This window comes from Mustelus asterias, chromosome 4, assembly GCF_964213995.1.
Source record: "Mustelus asterias chromosome 4, sMusAst1.hap1.1, whole genome shotgun sequence".
Classification (NCBI taxonomy): Eukaryota; Metazoa; Chordata; class Chondrichthyes; order Carcharhiniformes; family Triakidae; genus Mustelus; species Mustelus asterias.
In genome coordinates, this window is record NC_135804.1 from 11,244,454 (window position 1) to 11,265,491 (window position 21,038).

General features: G+C 45.6%; 1 protein-coding gene across 5 annotated transcripts in view; it reads left to right on the forward strand.

Moving 5' to 3' along the window:
* The first annotated feature begins 1,054 nt into the window (after positions 1-1,054).
* Positions 1,055-21,038, forward strand: part of mafa (MAF bZIP transcription factor a) — a 540,876-nt gene continuing 520,892 nt past the window's right edge. For 4 of the 5 annotated variants that reach the window (XR_013497596.1, XM_078210558.1, XM_078210557.1 and 1 more), the window contains exon 1: positions 1,055-5,633. Coding sequence is in view for 4 of the 5 variants with exons in the window: in XM_078210558.1 (XP_078066684.1) it covers positions 4,639-5,633 (995 nt within the window). In the remaining variant the exon portion in view is untranslated. Of the gene's footprint in view, positions 5,634-13,069; positions 13,742-21,038 lie in introns of those variants that run through there. The other variant, XM_078210556.1, reaches the window with a different exon arrangement.

Here is a 21,038-nt window from a genome sequence, read left to right on the forward strand (position 1 = left end):
TTGTCATTGAAACACTGCAAATGTTCTTTGAAATACAAAAGACACACATGAATATTCGGAGTCGAGCAGGGCTCCTGACTGTGGTTCGCACTTTGATGTGTATATGTGCGAAAGCGCCGTGGAAAGTGGCTATCTTAACCTCGCCCCACGGCTTTCGAAATGTCCGTTTGAACTGCCGGGTTCGCCAGGCGGGTTTGGCAATGCCAATCGCCGAAGTTAGGAGTTGTGAGGGGCACCGGCTTGAAGTGTCTTGAGAAGTTCTGTGCGCTCACTTTCGTCAGCTGCGCTTGTGTGTGCAACATTTAGGGACATATGTGGTTCAGTATAAAGTGTTGTAAGGCGCTTTGAAGCGGCCAATGGTAGGTTAACACGACAGGCGCTACATAAAGGCAAGATTTTTTTGGTTTTAAAAAAAATTAAGACAACTGACCCGTGATATTTCCACAATCAATTTCCTTCAGTGAAACTAAGAGTTTAACAGGGTTTATTTTTAAAGCAACTCGGTGAAGAAATGTATTTAATTGGGCTGGGCATAATTCTTTAATTTGGAAAGTCCAGTGTCTCTGTGGCCGGTATATAACAGCATATTTTTATTTTAATCTGTTGGACATTCATTGGATTGCGGTATCGATTGGCTGCATTTGTTCTGTTTCATTGTAATTTTGACCTTGTGCTTATGTTCAGGGCTTGTTCAGGAGGGGAGGGGGTGGAATTCGTGGCGGATCAATTGTGTGAAGCTGGAAGGCAGTGAGACAGCGCCCAACACTCCGCCAGGTTTAACTTATTGCTTAAGTGTCAGAGGTGGCGCATGCCAGATAAACAACTTGATTGGCGGGCCTTAAACACTCCTCACCCCGGCTAGGCAGTTTATCAATCAGAAATAAATACAACGTTATAAAAGCATTGATCTGACCCCTACACGCTTTGAACGCTGGGGTCAAGTGAGTGTAGTTTGCATTGGGTTGTCATGTCACAGAGTGGAAGTGGATGTGCAGCCTGGGACACCCAACACCACCCACCCACCCACCCCCCCCCCCCCCCCCCCCGCTCGGTCGCACAAAGGTCTTCCCCGTCTCCCATCCGGATGCCAGGCTGGCGTCCTGACCCCAAACCCGCTTTCATGTCTACTAATATAGCGGGACCCAGTGTTCTAATTGTGATGGGGACATTTCATTAGCACCGACAACTCGCACCACGAATTACTTTCGAAGGGCGGCGATTGGCGTGGAGAGTTATGGAAAGTTAAGCAAGCATTTCCACAATTTCTTTCAGGACCTCTCCTCGTCCTTTAAAGCGAAATAAAGTACGACAGTAAAGTACTTTTTTTTAGTTTACAATGATAGTCACTGTTGAAATGTAGAGAGGCCCAGCAGCCGCCTTTCGCACAGCAAGATCCCACACACAGCGAATCATTTAAGAGGTGAAATGTAAAATTTCGAGGCAGGGCATTTCCTTTGCAGTGTGCCTGCCTCTGGGTCCTTTAAGTGAGAGCGGGGGAGGCTCGGTTTAATTCTGCGGGCTGAAATAGCAGCGCAGACCACAGTCCTGTATTGGAGCACTTATCCCACATCGTGTGGCCTTATAGACACCTAAGGCGGACTTGAACCGACAACGGTCTGCTTCGGAGGCAAAGAGTGCCACCCACTGAGCCCCGGCGAGCACTAGGCTGAAGGGGTGCCCGTGGAAGTGGCGTCCCATGACTCGAATCTCCAAGGGTAAATTGCTTTGTGGTCTCCCATACACACAAATGCTGTGTTAATTAAAACATGGCCAAGTGCCGGAAAATGGGATTCGAATGAATTGGTGCCTGACGGCTGGTGCAGACAAGGACGGGCCGAAGGGCCTCTTGCTGCGCTGTAATACTCTATCACTCTAAGACCTGCATCCCATTTGGCTTAGAACAAACGTTTAAAGCAATATTCACTCTCTGTCCACTTGCTCTGAGCAAAACCGCGACAAGCACCTCACACTTCACAGAAAATGTGACATTGAAAAGCGTGCAAACACCCCCCAAGCACCTTCCCCGCTTCAGTTAAAGGTCTGTTTCTGAAATCTCCAGAAGCCAATTGTAAAGTTTATTCGAGACAAACCCAGCTGCACCATGAACTCTGAAAACATGAACACTCCGCGTGGGGGGTTTTCATTTAAAAAAAAGAAAAACACGTGAAATACATCGAACAAGCAAGATGACATCTTATGAAATCTAAATGCTGAAAATATTCACCCACCCCAGAACCACCCACCCCCCGCCCCTCCCCCCAGAGCAATCTTCCAGGAATCCCTCTGCCAAAATTAGTATGAGTTTCCTAGTCGGATTGTCCCTCTCACCTCCTGGAGGTCTTAGTACAAGGTGAGGGTGGGGGGTGAGCGGGCTTCACTGAGGAACGTCAGTGTCAGAGCTCGAGTCTACTTGAGCAAGATACACTTGACAATAAAACAACCGGATCCGTACCTTTCAGGCGGTAAACCTCCTAACTTAAAAAAAACCCTGCCAGTTATCCGCCAGGGTCTTCTTTCCATCAGCAAAGACTTTCATCATTCACTTACACAGCGAGACAGATGCACCAAAACTTCTGTGTCGCCAATCTTTGTTGGGTTTTTTTGGTGTGAATCTGACCTATTATTCGAATGAACCCTTTGGGCAATAATTATTAAATTTAGATTTTTTTTGTTTTTTTTAAAAAGTATTCATTTGATACTTTTAATGTTGTGAAGCGGTATCTAGCATGCTAATTGGCTGTTAAATTGCTAAGTTTTGTTCTGGGGGCTTTATATCCCAGAATATTGCAAGCCCAAACCGTAAAACAATTAAAATTAAGACCCTAAAAGGCCACAATTACCGCTTTTCTCCGCTAGGGCTCGCTGTGTTGGTTCCAAACCCCAATTTCACTGGGGAATATTTCTGTTGCTATTTTTACCATCAGCGTTTTGTCAAATTATTTTATTCTTTAGCAGAGCCGGTCCCTTGCAATATCCTTAAAGCCGTTACCCTCGCCTTGTCTTTTACTTTGAATACAATCCTCAACTCTACGTGTATCATTATTTGTAAAAATCACACATTTTCCCAACTCGAAGTTTGATTTCTCTTTCCATGGGCAGAGAACGTGTTGCTGAATCCTTGAAGCAAGGTTCCCCCCTCTTCTATCTCAGAGCAGTTAGTTATCCAATATTATAAATACGCTGGCTCAGGCTCACCCCCCCCCCCTCCAAACCTCCGCCCCCCCCCCCCCAACACCACATACCCTCACACACACAAACCCATACCACTCTCCTCCCCTCCCCCTCTCCTTCACTTGCCCTTTAGAGGGAGAGTGCAAGAGTTGGACAAGGAAGCCCCGGTCACCGTGGCTAAAGTTCAAAGGCCGGGAACAAGCCACCAGTAAACAAGATACGCTTTACAGGGGAGGGAGGTTGGCCTGTCTAAAATTAATAAACGCTGTTTCAACCCGCTCCTACACCGGCTGCACGTCAAATGGAAATAGCAGCTGCACCCTCGCTAAATTGTGTGGGTGAGTCCAGATCCCGGACTGCCAGAACCATTTCTGATAATGTATTAGGAATATTACATTGAGAATGGTATCTTTGACACAGTGCTGTACATATATATGTATGTGTGTGTGTGTGTGGTCACCCAAATGCAGACACACCCATACATTTCTCTCTGGACTTCTGCTCCACACTTTTGCTCGGGGTACCTGGTCAAGCCCCTCAAAGTAAGAAAACTTTCTCCCTCCCTCTCTCTCTCTCCCCCTGCCAGCTGACAGTCAGCTGATCCTGTCCTCTGATTGACAGTTTAAAAAGTTTGCCCGCTTCCACTCTTATGCTAAGCAGACAAGGCGATGAGCCAGCCCATTGGCTGCGCCTCTCAGTCAATTTCCCTTTTGAAATCTGACGTCGAGTTCGGTATAAAAGGAGCGATGCTTTTAAACAGAGTGCCGGCGAGCCCCGACTTCCAGCTTAAAATCTCAACTGGCGTTCGGGGGAGTGTGTGTGTGTGTGTTGTGTGTGTTGGGGGGAGGGTTCGTCTGTTCCTTCACACCCCTCACCCTTAAAGCAGCAAACCATCGCAATCCCTTGTCTTTATTCTGTGTGTGTGTGTGTGTATGTCTCCCTCTCTCTCTGTGTCTTTCAGCTAGCTAATCTCTTATCCACCCCCCCCCCCCTTTTCTCCTCTTCTTACCTCCATTATAAAGTGTGGGAGAACAGGAACAGCCACCAACAAAAAAAAAACCCCAACAGCCAGCCACGATGGAGCAGAATGAGTGAGAGGGTGGGAGAGAAAGAGAGAGAGAGAGAGACAGAAGCAACATTCAGAGCCGCTGCGCAGATTGCATGAAGCTTAAGACTTAAAGAGAAAAAAAAGACCGTTTTCCACCGATGTATCTGCACTGTAACAGACTGCAGCCGGGACAATCATAATCTTTTACCCTCCCCCCCTCAAAAAAAAACTGAAGTGTGGCAAGATTTGCTAATCCTAATAAAAATCCAACCAACCACCAGCTAGAGAGAGGGGGAAAAACAAAAGAAATCAAGCTGGCTCTCTCTCCATCAGCCCAGAACAGTTTGATAGCGGCGATCGCAGGCGTTTGCCCCGGAGTCTGGAGGACTGGACTTCTTAACACAAATTTCAGCAAAAGGATGGCATCTGAGTTGGCAATCAACAACGCGGACCTACCCAACAGTCCCCTTGCGATGGAATATGTTAATGACTTCGATCTGATGAAATTCGAAGTCAAAAAGGAACCGGTCGACTCGGAAGGTAATCCGGGCAGTCATTGCAACCGAATCGGGGGCTCACTGACTTCTACTCCAATGAGCACCCCGTGCAGTTCCGTGCCCCCGTCGCCCAGTTTCAGCGCTCCGAGCCCGGGAGAGCAGAAGGCGGCGCACCTGGAAGACTTTTACTGGATGACCAACTACCAGCAGCTGAACCCTGACGCTCTGAGCTTCACGCCAGAGGATGCGGTGGAGGCCCTCATCAACAGCGCCCATCAGCAGATGCAAGCGGGCTTCGAGGGCTACAGGAGTCAGCAGCAGCAGTATGCACCGGCGGCTGGAGCGGGCTTGGCCGGCGACGAGATGCCTCCAGCCGGCACCGTGGTGACCCACCACCAACAGCAACAGCCGCACCATCACCAGCCACAGCCGCACCATCACCATCATCACCACCAGGGGCACCAGCACCCAGGGGGAGGAGTGGCCGCCGTGGGCACCCCCGGCGGCACCACCGGCGGCGGCACCCCCGCCACCACCGGCGGCATGCACCCGCACCCGCACCTGCGGAACGACGAGCGCTTCTCGGACGACCAGCTGGTCACCATGTCGGTGCGGGAGCTGAACCGGCAACTGCGGGGAGTCAGCAAGGAGGAGGTGATCCGGCTGAAGCAGAAACGCCGGACCCTGAAGAACCGGGGCTACGCTCAATCCTGCCGCTTCAAGCGGGTGCAGCAGCGGCACATGTTGGAGAGCGAGAAGACGCAACTCCAGCAGCAGGTCGAACACTTAAAACAGGAGATAAGCAGACTTGTCCGGGAGAGGGACGCCTACAAGGAGAAATACGAGAAACTGGTGACCAGCGGCTTCAGAGAAACCGGATCGTCCAGTGACAACCCTTCCTCCCCGGAGTTCTTCATGTGAGTTTGTGGATTTGCTGTGCCCTCCTCACCCTCAACTCACCTCCCCCCTTCAAAAAAAACTTTAATCAAAAGTTTTTTTATAAAACAAAACTGCCGTCTCTTTCCCCTTCACCCTGCCATCTCATGCATTATATGCTTGCTGTATATTTTTTTTGTTTTTTTAATGAAAGGACCATATTATTAATAAACATGCATGCTGGACATGTATGGATTTAATTAGCTTGTTGACAATGGATTTTTTAAAATGAATTATTGTGGCATGGCAAGAAATTATATTCGTGACTCTCTCCCTTTTTTTGCTCGTTTGTTTTGACTTTTGGAAGCAAAAAAAATACGAAACGAAACTTTAATCCTTTCATCAACCACCTTCCCTGAAAAGAAAGTTTACCTTTGCAAGGGAGGGGTTGGGGGAACTTGCTTTAACTTTAGTTCGGGGCCTTGGCAAACATCAAACTCTTTCATTATGTATGATGCACTGAACTTTTTGCAGCAAAGAAAGCAACTCATTTCAGAATGGATTTCTGTATAACAAGGCCTGGGACTGTGGCTAAGGAAAAAAAACAGTTACTGCCGTAATGTGTGGGACATTTTATATATATATATATTAAGTGGTGTGTTGATTCGCAGAATGGTATATAAGTTTATTAAACGTGGGCTAAAACCCTTTCCATGTGTTTTGGGTTAACTGTGTAACTCGCCATGCAGCTGAATACTTCAATGAGTTCTCACTGTGTGTGTGTGTGTGTGTGTGTGTTTGGATGTCATCTAATTTAATTACACTTCATAGTATATTTAAAGCAAAGCATATATGTATATTCCTACCGGCTGTAAAGGCAAAGTTAAGGCATGTTGTGTACATTATAAGAGGTGGGTCAATATTGTAGCGTATAGTACTCCCCCTCTGCCCCCTCCCCCCCCCCCCCCCCCCATGTATGTAAAGTCTAATGCACTAAGGTAAGATGATTTAGTTTTAACAAATCAGTGTGATTGTTTTTGATGGACAATGAATGGGGAAAACATCTCGGAATGAATTTACAGGGGCGGTACTGCAATGGTCTCCGACCGCAAATAAATATTTTTCTTGTTTATAAAACAAAGTTGATCTTTCTGCAGCATGCTCTTTGCACCCTGGAAAGCGGAAGGTGAGCGTTGAATGGCCCTTTACTTTTATCATCAGACCGCATTTCCAAGCAAAGTCTTGTTAAAGGGGAGGAGCCCGTCTTTAATCTCATGTGTGTGTGTACGTGTGGAGTGCTGGAGGTTGACATTTTCACGGCGCGGTATGGTTTCTTCCCCCATGCCTGAAGTACTGGCACTGAATTGCAATGAAATGTTTTACAGACATATCCACACGCATATATATCTATATACACACGTATATATTATATAATAAGCATGTGGAAATAAATGCAAGAAAAATAAATTTAGAATTCTAAAAAAGTTATGCATGAAAACTACAACTGGCTTCACAGTGCAAAGTGATCAGGAGTTTGGCTGTATCACACAATTGGGTTGGTTCCACGTTATGTCACAATATCTTAGGCAGTCAACAGACAGATTCGGCATTTCCACAGATTCTGTTTTCGATTTAGGCTAGAGTTAGTGATATTTTGTGATATCGCCGTTTTCTAGGGTGTATTGCCCTTGTTATTTGTGTGTCTGTCTGTGATTGTGTATGCCAGTATGTCTGTATGTATGTCTGTCTGTATGTGTGTATCCTTGTGTGTATGTCTGTATGTGTGCGTGCACGTGTGTGCACCTGTATGTGTGTGCATCTGTATGTGCGTGTCTTGTCTGTGAATGTGTGTCTTATGTGTGTCTGTCTGTATGTGTGTGTCTTGTATGTGATTGTATATGCATGTGTGTATATCTGTATGTGTGGATGAATGTATGTGTGGGTGTCTGTATGTATATACATACAGATGTATACACACATATGTGTGTGTCTATCTGTATGTTCATGTGTGTGCCTGTATGTTTGTATATCTGTACGTATATGTGTGTGTCTGCCTGCATGTCCGTGTGTGTGTCCGGTTTTCTCATTTCAAGTTCACATAAACTAGCCACAATAAAATTTGAAATCTGGTGGGAATTTAATACTTTCTTTTGGCTTTCACAAAAAATCTTAAATTCTTGACAAGGCACCTGTGAGTTTAACTCACGTGTGTTGCCTTGCAATTCTCTGTCCTAATTCCTTTGGCCATCTCTTATTAAAGTTGTTGAATGGATTAACAATTTATTGGGGGTGGGGAGAGGGATGTGATATATGCGCATTTGATGGGTTTTGTAGATAACTAAAACCCGGGAACACCTGGCAATGGTTATCATTGACAATATTGGGGGCATGGAAGGTTTCACGCTTCGTTATCCTGCTCCAACCAGCCAGATCAGAGTTTCTCAGTCCCTGACCTATCGGATCTTTGTTGGTCCAAAATGTTCATTTCAATATCAAAAATTCTATTGACTCAGAGATCAAAACACTGGTAAAGGTAGATGATTCAAAATAGCAATTAAAAGATTAAACTTTTTTTTAAAATCTCGGTTGCACGAAATTCACAAAATCTTTGTCCTTTTGCAAATGCTGCTGCAGAGTTAGCTGGGAGGACATTTTTTAAAAAGTTTCCTTTTAGGGAGATTACTACAAAACGCATGTGTACATTTCCAGTAAAGGAATATTCCTGATGATTGTTGGTGTGTGTGTGTGGGGGGGAGGGGGGCTATTGTGTTGTTCATTATGTACCGTCAGGGTGACATTCTAACAATATTACTGAAGTCATTCTGTCCGTGAAAGAAAAAAAATTCCGATAACTGCGCACAGAAGGCATACCCCAAATGTGTGTGGCTGTGTGCGTTCAAGAAAATGCGAATTGGCGACAAAGTGGACACATGCACGCGTAAGCTTAGCTGACCATCAGATGTCATCTCGAGTGCTGAATTTATTATACATTATAAAATGCCTATAAAACGTCAACAATAAAACACTTTTAATATATAATCCATAATGGTCATCTGTCAGACCGTTGCGACGAGCGAATTGTGCCTTTACTTACCCTGCAATACCAGTTCTTAGTGACCAATCTCACGGCCGCCTCCACAAGATTATTACACCGTCAGACCCGAGTGTTTGGGAGGCAGAATATTGTGGGCTCGTGGAGAAAAAATATATATTTTAGCTGGTGAGTTTCTCGACCAGATAGTGGCGGATATTTCTGTAAAACTTTACAGCGGGAAATATAACACACGCTGTCAAAAGGAAACGGCACTCATTCCATTTTGAACACGGTCAGGCACAGGTAAATTACACGTTGATATTATCTCCCTTACATAACAGGCCGCTATCGATCGCTGGGAAGGTCACCAATTGCAAACACAATCGCTTCAGGTTAAAGCGTGCTAAAGGTTAAATCGAGACAAATATATCAATCAGGCCTTCGAATTGGAAATGGAAAAAAAAGCGGTTTAACTCCTTGGGGTCTGTCTGTTGTACAATTCCAGGGGAGAGCCAGAGAGACAGATCATCTGGCGAGTTAGGGATTTTCTTGTTCAGTGTTGACTATTCGATTTGTCAACTAACCGAGCGCTAGCCACGCTTGAGCAGTGCACAGTGAAAGCAAAACTTAATTAGTCAAAGGGTGAACTTGCACATGTTTTTTTTTAAACAATCGGCCTATTTTGGCCCGTGTACAAATGTTTATCGCATTTTGTTTGTCGCCACGATGGGGGCCCCCATCACCAGCGACGCTTTTAAATCTATGACTGCGGCAGCTGAAAGTTTATTGATGTGAAACAATACGTAAATATTATCAGATGTGTCTGTGTGATATCTGGCTAACATCCATGATAGGAAGTGATGTTTTGTGTGACTGTAGGAAGACAAGCCATTTCAGCAGAGTCTGTCGGGACAACGCTGACGCTAAAGAGAGCCCACAAGAGTTACAGGCAGAAGTATTTAATTTCTTACATGCACGAGGGGGATAATAGACAAATTTGCCCCTGGATTTGAAATGGGAGTTTTGTCAGAATGTCACCCTTTCGTATCTTGCTATCGGTGCCTGTAGTGAGATGTGTGATAATGCATTTTTTTTTACATCCTCAGTATTAACTATGGTCATTAATAATCCGAATGATTTATGTTGGAGCTTGATTCTCGTATCAAACCCTGAGCGTTTCCGTTGCTAGACACGAGGAATTTACAAGGGCATATTTCTTCAAAGACGTTGGGTCCAATTCTAGGACAGGAAGTCCACGGTGCTTTTCAAGAGTAGTTGCCGATTTACTTAATCGAGTCTCCCTTTAGACATCGCAGCCCCTGAAAATGTCAAACCTCAAGAAGTGAAAATAAGATCGGCGCAGCATCTAGCAGAGATTAGATCGGCCTCACGTGTTCGAGCTGGTGTTATTTGTGAGTGCAGATTAAAAGGTGAATTGGAGGCATTGTTTGAGTTATTCGTTGCATAGCATTGTGCAGCAATTTCCCCCCATGCATTCATTCCTTAGCTGGAAGTCTGATTTCCATCAGGCCAGGGAAGAATTAAACGGCACGGCTTTTTGGGTCAGAAGGCTAGGAGGCGTTCTGTTACTGAAATGTGAGAGCTACCAGCTTTAGGCTGGTAAAGTGCAGCGGGCAATGAAACTGCGTGGAGGGGTACAAGTGTCAAGAAAAGGCGGTTCAGTCTTGCAGTTCAACCTTTCGGTTCTTTCTCTCGCAAACGCACACACACTGTCTTACTTTCTCTCGCACACACACCAACTTTCTCTCAGAGTAGCTCTACCTTTCAGACCGTTACTTTGAACCTCTAGAAGCCTCTTTCGGCTCAATTGCCTCCCTTCCTCCGTACTCTTGCTGTATACATTATCTCAGATATAGAGTCACAAACACATCTCTCTCACACACACACACACAGATCCTACTGCATATACAATACATATAGATAATATTATGCAGCTTACATTAAAATATATAGGCAGAAATGCATGCTTTCGGTAAACAGGTAGAATTCCATGTTAGAATAGAACCCGCAGTTTAGCGCTTGATTTTATTGCCCCACACTTGACATACTAATGCATACATAGTTCTTAGAAAGAGACATTCAGTTCGACACTCCCTCCCCCTTTCCCTAATTGTCACTCTTTTTTTTCTCCCCCTTCAATCAGATAAGCAATTCCTATTTGAAAGTTACATTCCACACCACTTCAACTCGCTGTGTCAAAAAATAAATCTCCCCTCCACCCACCACCCCCCTCCCAGCCAACCTCTGATATAATATGCAGCAAATTAATGCGCATTATCCTCTTTCCTACGTCTGCTCCTTTTTAATATTTCTATTACAACCATCATTACCAAAAAAAAGTGTAATTTTCTTTCACTAACCCACTGGTTAATGAATCAGTCCCGATGCCTGGAGCTCACCAACTAGGTTGGATCTTAATTGCACAGACCAAACCTAAAAGCAGCAGACACCGGCCTTGGAGAAGTTGACATAGGGAAGTTGATGCTGCGCAGGGTTTGGGGGTGAAGTGGGGATAACCGCGGTTTCAACAATCGCCTTAAAACTATTTGAGAAAGGGGAGAAAAAGATTAGATATTGTACTTGTTAGTAAATCTGCAACTGGTTTAGAAACCGTGGCAAAGAAAGACACATGCAAAGAATAGTTGAGAATTTCTAGTGAGATGGAATATAAATGTGTATTTAAACTTTAGACATCTATATTTAGTCGCTGCAAACGCACGAATCTTAGTTCTAAATGGTTTTGGTAAAGTTTTCTGTGTGTTTTTGTCTGTGTCTGTGTGTATGTGTATGTGTGTGTATGTCTGTGTGTGTGTGTGTGCGTGCGTCTGTGTGTGCGCGTATTGTGTGTGTCTGTGTGTGTATCTTTGTGTGGGTCTGTGTGTGTCTGTGTTGCAATGTCTGTCACATTCTTTCAGAATGTGCGTGTAATTGAGAAAGATCCAAAAACACATTTCCAGAGTAGCCCATACTTCAAAATGGACCCAAATAAGCAAATTTAAACTGTAATACGTCGCCAAACAAGAAAGGGTTAAAACTGGGCCTCGAATTTGGTCCTGGGGATATTTTTTAACTCTTTGAAAACCAGCCGCAAGTTGTTAAATGACGAAAGGTTGGGTTGAACACGCGGCTGTGCCAATTATGAGGCCGTTTGAAGTATTTGTGATGATAACAGGCAATAACTCCAGCAGTACAATAACTGCTCGAACAGTACAATACCTACAATATCTCGCCACTCTCCCCCTGTAAAGATTGCAACCACTGACAATATGCAAAGGTTGAGTTGTCGGTGGAGGAAAACTAACACCCAGATGCCAGTCACATCAAGTAGCCCCTGAAGCTTACACTTACTGAAAGATCCTCCCCCGCCCACCCCACCTCCTCCCATTCCACAATCACAAAGATGCATTAAATATTCCAGACAATGTGGAAGAAGCGGGGCCAATAATCGGGGAGATTAGCCCTTCCATTAATTTCCATTCTCTCTGAACCCCCTTCATTGTTCTTCCCTAATGCTATTTTTTTAAAAAACTTGTAGTTGGAAGGCTGGTTAAGATGAATTGGATGGGTTATCTAGGCTCTGCAAGGAAGACCACAAGTAATCTACATAAAACACGCTGTGACATCCTGCACACTGGACATTCTGCAGCTCCTTGAATGATATGACCCTGCACCTCACTCGCATACCTCATCACCAATTCTTGATACCTCGACTGAGTTTGTCTGTATTCTCCGGCGACCCTGCAAGCCTCCCAGTCTGTATCCGGGACTGTTGAAAGTTGGGGGCGGGGGTGACGGGGGGGGGGGGGGGGCGGGGGGGAGCGTATTCTACACCGGCTAGAGTCATGAGAGGGAATCTGATGGAATGCATCTGCAACCTGACATCAAATCACATTGCTTACTGGACCCAGATGTCTGGAAGTGATTGGGAACCGCCAGGCGGGGATTTCATTGGTTTGATCAGTGGAAGGGGTATATCTGGGCATATTTCGGTAAGGTTATAGAGAACAAATCGATTGGCAAACATGTAAGTGATCCTGAGAAAACTCCCCACCCTTGTCCATCTTTTGATAAAGCTGCATTGGAAGTATTTTAAAAAGGAAAAGATCATGGAGATTCGTTGGGCCTATCTACCGACCTACCTAGTGCCATGTGATTGGACCAAATTTCGACTCATTTCTGCACCTGCCCCCCCCCTCCCCCCCCACCAGCACCCCTCTCGCTTCTTCCGTCAAAGTGCAGGGTTCTGCACCTACACAGGATGTAGAGCAGGAACCAGCTGTACATTATGATGTCCTAGAGTAATTTGGGGAGAAAGTAATCTGACACAATGCCCGCCGGTGTGCTCTCGCCCATAACATAAGCAAGTACAACCTTTATCAAGTCCTTTGTTATACCCTTAATAAAGACCTCTATTACACCCAGGCTGGAATCAGACCAAACAAAAGCAGAACGCATAAGAACGCAGGATGGACGGACGAGTGGGTTGGCGACTTGCTGGCAGAGAATGAACATTCTCCAGGCTGCCAGGCGCCCGCTACCAATCTCCAAACGATTATTGCAAGGGGGCAGAGGGGAATTCTTGGGACATTTTTCGCCCTCTTGCACTGGCACGCTTCTGAACACGCACGGCCCAGGAACTGTCGTCACACTTGCTGTCACCGAAGAGTGGCAATTGTTTTCAGATCTGCACTCTGGGATGGTCTTGCTTGGCCAATTTGCAAAGCCTGCTTCCAACTTCAACACGTTCGGTGTCTAATAATTCATTGAGAGCACAAAATAGATTCAGAGACGTCAAATGAGCAGTGCTGTGTGTGGAAGAGGGGGAGGGGGTTTGGAACCAAACGTTCGCAGTGCAGACTCGGCACAGCATGAACTTGGGGGCGTTCCCCTTGTTGCTGACTCGAACCTTTTCAAGGTTAACGCGGGGGAAACCTATACCCTGATGAACATCAGCCAGGTTCCTACATTTCATCAATTGTATTTGCTTATGTTCTATTCGATTCACCACCTGGTAGATGTGCCTTCGCCGTGAAGACAGCCCGCAAAAAAATGTTACATTCGATCAATCAATGAATTTCACCTTGACTACATAATGTAAGTGATATGAAGATGCACCAGATTGGAACGAGACAGACGCCAATGTTGTACCTGGTGCATTTATAATGTTCAAAGTGTTTGGAAATTCTCGCTAGTGGGATCGCCTCCTTTGCACCACACCTGCTGGTACATACCTCATTGCCTCAAAAGCTCCCGAGGGCGTGAAAGGCACTATATAAATGCAAATGTATTTTGTTTCTTTTTTTTCTAACACATGTTCACAGCCCAATCCAGAGGCTGATCCGAGACAGGCTTTGGGTACCGCAGACACAGACTTCAAGCCAAAACCAAGTCATGAAAGATTTATTTTATAAAAGAGGGCAGGATCACAATAGATAATGAAGGCGAATGCACAGCGGGTCAGTCAGCATCGCAAAGCGATGCGGCACAGTGGCGCAGTGGTTAACACTGCTGCCTCACAGCGCCAGGAACCCAGGTTCGATTCCCGGCTTGGGTCACTGTCTGTGTGGAGTCTGCACGTGTCGGTGTGGGTTTCCTCCAGGTGCTCTGGTTTCCTCACACAATCTGGTTAGGTACATGGGCCATGCTAAATTCTCCCTCAGTGTACCTGAACAGGTGCCAGAGTGTGGCAACTAGGAGATTTGCACAGTAACTTCATTGCAGTGTTAATGTAGCCTACTTGTGGCACTAATCAATAAACATTAGAAAGATAAATGGTATTTCCAATATACACTGGTGGTGAAAAATATTAAAATTCACGTTGTGTGTGATGGTGTCATCACAGAATTGTTAGGGCGAAGAACGAAGCCATTTGGCCCATCGTGTCTGCACAACTCTCTAAACGAGCATCATGATTTAGTGCCTTTCCCCCATACCCCTGCACAGTGTTTCCATTCAAGGGACTATCTAATGTCCTCTTGAATACCTCAATTGAACCTGCCTCCACCACTCTTCCAGGCAGTGCATTCCAGATCCAAACCACTCCTTGTGTGAAAAAGTTTTTTCTCACATCACCATGAGAAGATAGCATTCCGTCAACATTCTGTGACACCCAGTTCACTGAACACTCAATTCAACCTGATGTTAAATGGTCCCAAGACCGTCACCCACACTCCAGTGAAGTTTATTTATTAGTATCACATGTAGGCTTACATTAACACTGCAATGAAGTTATTGTGAAAATCCCCTAGTCACCACACTCCGGTGCCTGTTTGGGTACACCAAGGGAGAGGTTAGCATGGCCAATCCACCTAACTCGCACATCTTTGGGCTGTGGGAGGAAACCAGAGCTCTGGAGGAACCCCACGCAGACACGGGGAGAATGTGCAGACTCCACATAGACAGTGACCCAAGTTGGGAACCAAACCTGGGTCCCTGGCTGTGAGGCAGCAGTGTTAACCACTGTGCCCGTGAAGTTAACATAAAGAGAACATAATCAACCAGTTAATTCAATGCATTCCTTCCAGTATGCACCAAGGGTCGACATTTTAAAATGGCGCCTTGCCTCAGGATGTGTTTGTGTGTGTGTGGAATGGAGTTTCTATTCATTTCCCATTGGATAGCCTTCCTTTACATTCATCCTCCGCCTCGCTAGTTCACATCCAGTCGATCACACCATCATCTGATGGTTGAAGGGTTTCATTCCATTGCAGGGATATGCGAAGTGCATTTTGGGCCCGCTTAGTGTACCACATCCCACATTCTTTGACCATTCTCTTCAAAGACTGAATAAGTTTATTCCCGCTGGATGCAGAAGGAAAGAAAGTTCAGATGTCTGACTTGTTTCAGAAAGGGAAAAATAATGAACAAGTTGATAGCGCAGAACACGATTAATAAAGTCAAAGGAAAGTCTTCCCTCCTGCATAGACTTCAGAGTAAGAATGTAAGAACCAAACGAGATCACTTCAGCAACGAATAGAGAGGCCGTGTGTTTTTTTATCTCTAGGTTCTGATCATGTCCACAAGTGAGATTCATTCCAACACGACTCTTGTTCGGAACTACACACAGAACCATGTCACTCTCTTGAAGAAAAGTCCTAACACTGTGTCCTTGGACAAGTGTGCCCGGTTCTCATCTCATTCCTGCCCTCAGTCCCCGCGACCGTCAACTCCCAGTCTCTCCAGAGAGGGAAGAAAAGAAACGCTTCCCTCCCCACCAAAACAAATTAAAAAACTGCCCCAGATTGTCCAAATGCAATGAACATGAGTCCGGTCGATGATTTCAAATGACGTTTGTTGCTTCTAATCCGATGGCGAAGCAATGGAGAGGTGTCAGGTCAGTTCGAGTAACTTCTGTGTGCTGTAAGACCGGCACTGATGCTCCAAGGACATTCACCTTGGCATCATTTCCTGTGTAATATTGGTGCAGTGTGCAAGTCCCTGTCATATTAGAAGTGGCTGGCGGCGGCGTCTAATTGGGCAACCCGCCTCACAAAGTCGTGAGTTATCAATATTACCCGAATTTACTTTCGTTACAGTTTGATTGGATGCCAATAACTGAAGCTGGCACAGCGGCAGTGGTATAATGGCTCATTGATGCCTGGGCTGCAAGCATGGGTCAAAAGTGCATTCAGCGAGAAATAACCAATGATTTGCACACCTCCCTGATCTGGAAACACGTCGCCCCGTTGCTTCATCGTTGCGGGGTCAAAATCCCAGATTTCCCTCTTGCCAAAGCAGCAGATGGGCTGCAATGGTCTAAGAAGGCGGCCCACCACCACCTTCTCCAGGGCACTTACAGATGGGCAGTAAGTGCTGGCCTGGCCAGCGACGCTCGCATCCAGTGAATGCATTAAAAAAATAATATTAACTTCTAAAATGTGTTCAGAAAAATGAATAGGAGTGGAAAATGATTGGGTCCGTATAGATGGTACATATTACGTTTCAGTGCTTTGCACAGTCTCCCCTCCCCCCCCCCCCCCCCCCCCCCACTCCCTCGGCAATTTGGTCTTTGTTTGTTTGTTTCTCTTCTAACTCTCTTTTTTTATATATCTCTTTTGTTTATTGTCTCTTTCTTCCCTTTCATATGCACACAAGATATTCAGACAATTATATATTTATTCTGGGACAGTCTCCCCAAGTCGTCCACTCTGGTTGGGTAACTGTTCCAGGAGAAATCTGAATTCACCTGATTGCTGCGCTAGATCTGGGGGAATATTTGGCGTTTGTGCTTTTTCTTAATCTCTCTCTGCAATCCAAAACCGCACCGTGGCCCCGCTGATTTGTTTTTCCGCCCTGAAGTGTCGATCTGCTACAGGGTACGTGTCAAATCCCCATTTAAAATATGCTTGAAAAATAAAATGTACACACATTAACCGCGGGGGCATTCAAATAAGGACAGTAATACACACACACACACAGTCAACGAGTTTGTTCTAGAACATAAAGCATTGGGGGGGAGGGGGGGGGGCGTTGGTGGGTTCTGCTATGGGAAGTGAGCGATGCGCCAAAACTGCATGCTTTTAAATGTCACTCCACCCACGTCGGCGGCCGCAACAGGCGACCAGCAGCGTGGGTTTCACGGCTGTTCGAGATCAGAAACCGGGAGAAGGGAGGGGAACCATGTCGGTCAACAAATCCGAGAACTGTCGCATCACCACGGCTTACCAGAAGAAACGGAGGTGACAGGTGCGACAGGAGTGGAAACACTTCTTTCAACCAGCACTCTAGCTTTAGTAATACCGAAACTGCGGAAAAATCGGCGGGGCATGCTGTCCCGCAAGGTGAAGAGGGAGCTGCTGCGAGTTTTTTTTTTGCACACGGGTTCAACACAATCTGATCACATTGTCAGATGCATTCCACCCGATGGAAACCCAGTCGCTCATAACAGACCCACCGATGGCCCAGCACAAGTTAATATTCTAATTGTGAATCCAAAGCAGAGGGCTAGCATTTATATAGCACCTTTCACGACCTCAGAACTTCCCAGAACGATTCACAGACAAACGAATTTCTTTTCAATACTAGTTACGCTTGGAATGTACAACCAAGTGATTCTGGGAGGATGGGGGGGGGGTTATGAAATGATTGGAAGAGGAGTTGCTTTGTGTGTCTTTGTATCTAATTTAGCCAGCTAGCTCCTGCTATCAATTCTCAATTAATTGAACACGTTCATAGAACCATAGAATCCCTATAGTACAGACGGAGGTCATTCGGCCATCGAGTCCGTACCGACCACAATCCCATCCAGGCCCTACTCCCGTAACCTTCATTTACGCTGCTAATCCCCCTGACACTAGGTCCAATTTAACAATACATCTTTGGATTGTGGGAGGAAACAGGGGTACCCGGACGGAGGAAACCCACGCAGACACAAGGAGAAAGTGCAAACTCCACACAGGCAGTGACCCGAAGCTGGAATTGAACCCAGGTCCCTGGCGCTGTGAGGCAGCAGTGCTAACCACTGTGCCACCATGCTCTCACAATTTCCAAGGAGGTGGATAAGCCAAGCTCTCTGTCTCAAAGAAATGGGCACTGTGGTTAGCACTGCTGCCTCACAGCGCCAGGGACCTGGGCTCGATTCCCGGCTTGGGTCATTGGCTGTGTGGAGTTTGCTCGTCCTCCCCGTGTCTGCGTGGGTTTCCTCCGGTTTCCTCCCACAGTTCTAAAGTTAGGTGGATTGGCCATGCTAAATTGCCCCTTAGTGTCCCAAGATGTGTAGGTTAGGTAGATTAGTGGGATGAATATATGGGGTTACAGGGATAGGGCCTGGGGGAGATGCTTCTTCGGAGAGTCGGTGCAGACTTGATGGGCCGAATGGCCTCCTCTTGCACTGTTGGGATTCTATGAAACGAGTTCTGTTATTTTACTGGGCACATGACCAGTTTAACTCGGAGTGGTTCCCCCGCTGGCCCACACATCCTGTCCAATATTCACATTTACTGACAACAAAACTATGGTGTGGGCTGCTTCGCCTCAAAAACTGGAGAAAACAGATTCAGTAGCAACTTTCAGAAGGAGCTTGCACATAAAAAGAAAATATTTGCCGGACTGTGGGGTAAGAGCAGGGGCGGAGGGTGAATCGGATGGTTTGTTCAAAGGGTTGGCACAGGCACGGATGGGCCGCATGGCCCATCCCCTTCTGCGCTCTGTGATTGCTATGATGTTTAAGTCCAAAGTCAGAAATGAGCCCCTCGTTCTCCCCAGGACTGGACGGTGCTGAGAGCACTGGTGGCCTGAAAGCGAGATTTTCTGGTGAGGTTTCTGCAGTTGAGAGTTTGACCCTTGCGGAGAAAATCGAAAACGAAAGAAGGCAGCACCCCACAGTACAGGAATGAAGCAGCGTGTTACTCATTACCGTGTAGGACAGGAAACGCGTGGCTTGTAGGACAGAGCAAGACGCGGGACTCTGTGTCTGTATAGGGCAAACTGAAGTTAACACTTTAAAAATCGTCCCACAGAAGACAATTAAAATCAAAATCGCAAATGTACTGACATATTCACGCTTCGGTTTTACAGTCCAATGCAAAGCAACTGAGAGAAATGCATTTGGAGAGATAGACGGGCAGGTCAGCACAAAACAATCACATCACGGATGCGTGAGAGAGAAATCTTATAAATTGCTTGCACGCAAGTGACTCCAAAGCCAACTAAGGGACCAATAGTTGGCACTGTCAATCCGGCTCCACGGACAGGTAGCTGTGAGGAGCTACATTTAAGACAGGGTGCCGATAAATAGAAACCTGCAAAAGGGACCTGCTTGACATTCTGTGTCGTTTTCTCTCACCTTCTCTGAGGTCAGGGCATGTTAACATTGAGCAGGACAGCAGGGCAGCACGATTAGAACACACTTCATCAGTCACTGGGATGCCTCAATAACTCTCATCCAGATATTCAGAACAAATAGATCTATGGTACTTCTGGGGGGAAAAAAGAGGAAGCTATGATTTTGTATTTTTGTTTGGAAATGCTTTTTGTTTTTCTGTGTGTGAATATTTGTGTCAGTGCGTCGTGTGTCTGTGTAAAGGCGTTTGTCTAAGTGCGGTTTTGTCTAAGTGTTTTTGTGTGTGTGTATGTATATTTTGTGTGTCCGTCAGTTATTTTGTGTGACTGTAACTATGTGTGTCACCTGTATACTTTATGCCAGTGTCTGTCTCAGTTTGTGCTTGTGTTTGCATGTATGTGTCAATTTGTGTGTATGTCAACGTGTGTGTGCTTGTATGTATTTGTATGCCTGTGACTGTAAGTGATGTGTGCATGTGTTTGTATGTATGTATGTGTGTGTCTATGTCAGTGTGTGTTTTGTTTGTGTGTCAGTTTGTGTGTATGTCAGTGCGTGCTTGTATGTATTTGTATGCCTGTACCTATGTGATATGTGCATGTGTTTGTATGTATGTTTGTGTGCCCATGTCAGTGTGTATTTTTGTGTGTGTATGCGGCTGCATGTGTCACTTTGTGTATGTTTGCATATATGTGTCAGTGTATGTGTTTGTGTCTGTGTTTCTTTGAGTGTCAGTGTGTCTATGTGGGTTCCTGTGTGCCTGTGTCAATGTGTGTGGCTCTGTGTATGTGTGCATGTGGCTGTGCGTACGTGTCACTATGTGTGTATTTGTGTGTGTCAGTGTGTTTGTTTCTGTGTGTGACTATTTATATGCTAATATATGTCTGTGTCAACATGTTTGGTTGTGCATGTGTCAGTGTGTGTGTTTGTGTCAACATGTGTGTGCAGTAATGCATGCGTCAGTGTGTATGTGTTTCTGTGTATATGTCACTGTGTGTGAGTCTGTGTCGGTGTTTGTCTGTGTCAGTGTGTGTCTGCTTGTGTATTTTAGACTGTTGACATGATATTTGTTTTATAGAATTTATTGGTTTTTATTACATTTTTAAAAAATACTCACTATATTTGCGAACAAACGCCCTGGAAGTTATGTCAGCTCCGTAATATTCACGATGATCGATCTCAAGCAGATCAGGCGATGAAAACAAAACAGGTCAAGAGATACAAAGAATAGTTAGCAAAACGACCTGAAATAAAGCTGCGTTTGACCGCGGAATGTTAAATAAAACCAAAAACATATTTATTTTTGTCGATTAAACTGAAAATGTCTCTGAAAGATCTTTAAGTTCCCTTAGACACTGACGGTGCAGGTACATTTTGCCAACAAAATGTGTTTTCATCTGTGTGTGTGACTGTGTGTGTCTGTCTGTGTGTCTGTTTGTTTGTGTGTGAGAAAATGTGTCTGAGTGTGTTTCTGTGTCTGTGTGCGTAAATTCATTTATGGGATGTGGGTGTTGTGGTGGGGGGGGGGCGGTATTTATTGCCCATCCCTAAATGCCTTTGAGAAGGTGGTGGTGAGCTGCATCCTTGAACCGCTGCAGTCCACGTGGTGCAGTT